At 40.7% G+C, this 4970-nt stretch overlaps 2 protein-coding genes across 3 annotated transcripts in view; both read right to left on the minus strand.

The window, feature by feature from the left end:
• The window catches only part of LOC104815485 (inositol-phosphate phosphatase-like), a 3212-nt gene extending 887 nt beyond the window's left edge, over window positions 1–2325 (minus strand). The window contains exons 1-11 of the mRNA XM_010543892.1: window positions 2035–2325; window positions 1894–1949; window positions 1738–1788; window positions 1365–1445; window positions 1158–1261; window positions 983–1067; window positions 680–734; window positions 467–510; window positions 301–369; window positions 114–214; window positions 4–17 (exon numbers count right to left, since the gene is read on the minus strand). Coding sequence (XP_010542194.1) covers window positions 4–17; window positions 114–214; window positions 301–369; window positions 467–510; window positions 680–734; window positions 983–1067; window positions 1158–1261; window positions 1365–1445; window positions 1738–1788; window positions 1894–1949; window positions 2035–2047 — 673 coding nt within the window. The 5' untranslated portion in view covers window positions 2048–2325. The remainder of the gene's footprint in view (window positions 1–3; window positions 18–113; window positions 215–300; window positions 370–466; window positions 511–679; window positions 735–982; window positions 1068–1157; window positions 1262–1364; window positions 1446–1737; window positions 1789–1893; window positions 1950–2034) is intronic.
• A 97-nt stretch (window positions 2326–2422) lies between these two features.
• On the minus strand, window positions 2423–4964 carry LOC104815486 (MO25-like protein At2g03410). 2 transcript variants are annotated; one of them, XM_010543893.1, is made up of 11 exons: window positions 4755–4964; window positions 4244–4405; window positions 4027–4145; window positions 3870–3944; window positions 3683–3776; window positions 3534–3593; window positions 3381–3449; window positions 3206–3304; window positions 3060–3104; window positions 2866–2968; window positions 2423–2750 (listed from the first exon to the last, which is right to left on the minus strand). In XM_010543893.1, the coding sequence occupies exons 1-11, from the start codon at window positions 4875–4877 to the stop codon at window positions 2653–2655; spliced, it is 1047 nt and encodes a 348-aa protein (XP_010542195.1). In that variant the 5' UTR covers window positions 4878–4964; the 3' UTR covers window positions 2423–2652. The 2 variants fall into 2 exon arrangements, with proteins under 2 accessions (XP_010542195.1, XP_010542196.1); XM_010543894.1 differs by lacking the exon at window positions 3683–3776 and having other exon boundaries at window positions 3881–3944.
• Between the last annotated feature and the right edge of the window lie 6 nt (window positions 4965–4970).

The raw sequence follows: 4970 nt of genomic DNA on the forward strand, positions 1-4970 counted from the left end.
TTCCTGCTGCAATATCCCTGTTTCCATATTAAACCACATTCATCAACCTCCCATCTTTTTCTTCCCCTTTCTACAGAGCATCATAAAGGGCATATGTAATACAATAAACTAACCATGGACCCCCGAACCCAACTTGGTAAAAGACATCAAGCCTCCCACACGCAATTCCGCAAAGGTTCAGCGCACATGACCCGCTCATCCTTATCGACCTCACCTGTTTAAAATAAAACTCCATGCTATGACGCCCTTTGCCTACAGACAGACAGAGCATCACATTCCAATATCCTTTTTTAACTTCACCTTAGTAAGCAAGCTGTTGATACTGTTCGTAGACGCGTCTACTGTGGCCTTATCTCGTTCATAACCCACCTGCTCAAGTTTTCATTTTAATAGTTAGCAGCTCGATATTCCAGTCATGGCTAAGCTATAGTACTATACTACTTTCTCGGGCTACAAGAATACATACCTCCGCTGCCAGGAGAGACTTCACAAGTTCACTCTGAGATGCCACTGCAAAAGATTTCAGAGCTTATGATTGTACAAAATAACATAACTCAAATCTCACGAGCACTCCTAAAATTCATTAAGACCCATCACCAAAGACCAAAGGATGAGCTTTAACATCCAGAGAGAAGATACGATCTGCACAATTGTTTGGACTAAGTGAGTGTTTGCTAACCTTTTATCGGTTTGCCATTCAGAAAGGCTCCTTTTCCTTGGACACCAGTGAAAAGCTGTTTATCACAAGAAATCGTGATTAAATCAACAGGTTGTTTCAGGTCGTGCAATTCTAATCACCTTTCACCATTTGCATGGTTAGAAAATCATCGACAATTTATGCAAAATGCTTGAGATAGGATCAAGTAGAGAAACGTGAAGCAGAGACTGCTGAAATCTCTACGAATGAGGATAAAAAAGGATCAGAATGTCGGCACTGCAGTGTACAAACAGTGGTTTCACAAGGAGGATGAAGATCTCTCACCTCATCCATTATAGGATTGTAAACGACACCAACGGTAGGAACTTTCCTGATGGTAAGGCCAATGGATACACAAAGGAACGGGAATCTGTAGATTGGGTAATTCTATGTAAGAGTATAAAAAAGGAGAAACGGAAAAAAGTTTATATAAGCCCATAAAATTTAGATAGGAACATGCCCGTGAACGAAGTTGGTAGTTCCATCGAGAGGATCAACAATCCATGTAGGTTCATCCGTCAGTTCTGTCACGCCATATGCAGCAGCAGTTTCTTCCCCTATGAACTATCATGAAGCCGTAAATCTTAAGGAAAACGGAAGGAGATAATATCCAGCCAGCCAGCTATAACGTGAGTATATCCACAGGGATTTATGCACGAGGATTCACCTTGTGATCAGGGAACTGCTGCTTGAGATGATTAAACACGACTTCTTCGCAGGTCTTGTCGGTCTCTGTAACCAAATCCACCTGCAAACAGCAGATAATGATTTGTACCCGACATCAGGCATATTCAGCATTTGGTCACCCCCAAGTAATGTAAAACTAACAAGTGATGAGATTGTTTTCTTCGTCTGTAATCAAACCCACCGAGAAAACACCAATGCAGGAACAACGAACTCTCTCTTAATTCTCTAATATAACGAAATCCGACAAGTGAATCAAACATCCAACCATTCGCCGTTTCGGGAAGCCTCAGTTAACAGATTCAACGAAATGGGATCAAAACAGAGCAGAGAAAGAGAAGAGGAAAGAGGAATACCTGCCCTTTGTGTTCGACGTGCTTGCTTTGGTAAAACCCCTTGCGGATAATCTACAGAAAGGGATCAAAGGAGACAAAATAAAACAATGCCCAAAAAAAGTAAAAAAGAAAGGAAAGGAAGATGATAAAAGGGGAGGAAATAAATCAGAGAAAAACCTCTCCAGCAACTTTGGCGGCATCAATGGCGACGGCCAGCAAGTGATCCAGAGATCCTTCAGCAAATGAAAATAAATCAGGAGCAGGGAAGAGGTGCAATGGGAGGGAGAGTACAAATATGAGTGAGTTTTGATGCCTTACCATCGGCTGACATTTCCAAGCTTGGGGAAGAAGAATCGAGAGCCAAAAGAGATTATTTTAAAAAAAAAAAAAGAAAAATACGGGAGGGGTGGAGGTGGACGAGAGAGGCTATCCCTTTACAATGGGAATGTGCTTTCCAGAGGAAGGAATAGCCGAATAGGTTAGGTTAAGGACTCGGCCTCCCACTCAAATTCCCATGTTAAAACCTTCATCTTTACATGGATTGTCCATTTCCAAAAAGGAATATTCCCCTTATTACCATGTATTATTCACATATGTATGTACATATATAGCCTTTTCCCTCTCTGTGTTCACGGAACACACAACAATAATATCCAACCACAAATCTCACTATTCCATCTCACCAGTACTCTCACCAGAATATATATATATAAAGCCACCATTACACATAATACATATCCGTTGAATACAACATACCTTCCAAATAAGGCCGTTTATTATCAATTATCTTTTTTACTCTAAAAAAACAAAGCAATAGCCCTTAACAATGTGTCCGGGCGAGCAAGAAAAACTTGAAAAAGGTCAAAAACGTGAATGAGAGAATAATCAGAGGAGTATAATCTCAAACCTTTGGAGAAGCGTGTCGTTATCTATAAGTTAGGCGTCAGGTGTGATGTTTTCATCTTGGTTAGGGGATGTGAGGCATTCTATTTCTTTCAACACTGCGTACTTGTCTGCCTCAAACCCTTCATCCTCTGCAACACATAAAATACCATTCACAGCCCAAGAAATTGCATCATAGCTTTGTCACAGTTTTTATGTGTCTTCATTCCCCAAGCAGATATTCACATCCAATCCAAGAAATCATACCTTTCTCCAGTTTCAAGTTCGCAAGTAATCGGATAATCTTGCTCCGGTTCGCCACCAATATTGCTACGATGTCCTGAGGTTTGTTCTCCTTAGCAACAAACAGCTGCACAAATTCCACATTTTACAGTTTCATTAAAAACAAATTGCTTTACATGAAATTATGCCTTTTCTTTACTCCTTTTCTTATCATTCACCTTGAAAATATAGAAGGCTTCTAATTTGATGTTCTTTGTGGGCTCCTGTGAAACAGCATAGATTCTACGTCTTAACACTCCCTCAGAAGATCCATCATATATCTCGTTAAACAGAGAACACCCTTTCTCTCAAAAAGTTTTCTTACTCTGAGGAGGTTCATCATGATTCTTAGATTATCCTTGGAGCTCACGTATCTCATCATCACCGAAAAATTGGATCGGTCCATCAACACATCTCCCAACAACTGCAATGTCCAACAACATACATCCATCAGAAAATAACTATATGGTTGAGATCAAGTGTTTCAACTCGAATCCAACCTTGGCGGCCTGTCTCTTCGTTATGTAACTTCCTTTCTCTAGCAATCTCGTGTTGTACTCGGTGAAAAACTGGACCAACAGAAGCCGATTCATATGACACTCTCAACAGATTGTTCATGAAAACAAAAAAGCCTGAGTTAGAATAACACTCACCCAGCCATAGTTCTTAGCGAGGTACTCAGATACAGTAGATCTATGCCTTGTCAAGAGTTCCTGCACCAAAGAGAAAAATCCCGACACTAAAAAGGATGCGAAACCAAAAAAAAATTAAAAGGTGCTGAATGGAAATTGATGATAATAACCCTGAAAATTCTATGAGCATCAGCAGCCACGTCGAAGGATGGAAGCTGGACATAGTCGAAGAACTTCTCCAAATATTTTGACTCTAGTATATATCTATGACAAGACAACTTATACTCGATCATATGCATAAAGATATGCAAAATGGATTGTAGTCTTCAACTAAAGATTCTGAACAGGTGGATTTACTTTGTAATGACCTGGTGACGCACGCATTCCTTCAACATTCCACTGTAGTGTAAAGCCAAATCTTCATTTTCGAAGCTGAAACCAGCAACCATCAAGATTCAAGACATATTCCAATTGTTCCCCAAAATCCGAGAGAACTTCCTATTGAATAGCTTACCCTTCAACAAGCATATCTATAACATCCAAGTTTGCTTCCAGATAATCCAATGCAATTAACCGCGACTGAACTTGTTGCCTCTGCAGATTTGCTACAATCTGAGAGGCATCTTTTCGGGCCTGCAAAACATCAAACACAGATGTATGATTGAAGGAAAACCCAAAATCTCCATATATACTGATTATGCTGTGAAAAAAAAAAAGACCACAGTAATTACCTCCAGATCTAGCATTGGAAGACACATGATCAAGGGACGCAATGTGTCTTCCCTAAAGAATTCCTGAGTGAGCTGCGAACAAGCTTCAGGAAAAGGTTCCGCATCACCATTTCCATAAAGGATCAACTTCAAATGCCTAACGTTTTTGCACAATTCGGTCATCTGCGTGCAAAGGAACATTTTCCATGAAACTTGTGACAAAGGCAAACTTCTAGAGATCACTTTGGTGTCTTCTTGGTTTCTGAAGATGCAATTTCCATTAACACATTCAAAATCATGTGATTAGGCTTAGCAAATAATTCAGCTACATCATTAGGATATGATAATTCAGAAACTAGCAAAACCTGCGTGATCGCCGGATGCATGTTCGAAAATACAGCATTTTTTTGTTTTTGTTTTGATGAAATCGAAAATACAGCATTACGCGATCGTTCCCGAAAATATTCTTGTCAAACGATGCAGAGGAAAAACTGAATCGAAACCTTGAAGATATCAGATATCAGATACTCACCTTCTCATCATCGCGCTTGGAAGTCCGGTGATCGGAGGTGGAAACAGCGAAGGCGAGGAGATCGCGCGTGTGACTTACGAGATCGGCCGGGGAGCGAGGCTTGGGCTTGAAAAGAATCTTCATCCTCTTGCTCTCTTGACTGAGAAGGCTACCGCTGAAGGAAATACTGACAACGTCGTCGTGGTCCTCCGCCGCCGTATCACGATGGCGGGGGGG

The sequence above is a fragment of the Tarenaya hassleriana genome, unplaced genomic scaffold (genome assembly GCF_000463585.1).
Source record: "Tarenaya hassleriana unplaced genomic scaffold, ASM46358v1 Cleome237, whole genome shotgun sequence".
Taxonomy (NCBI): Eukaryota; Viridiplantae; Streptophyta; class Magnoliopsida; order Brassicales; family Cleomaceae; genus Tarenaya; species Tarenaya hassleriana.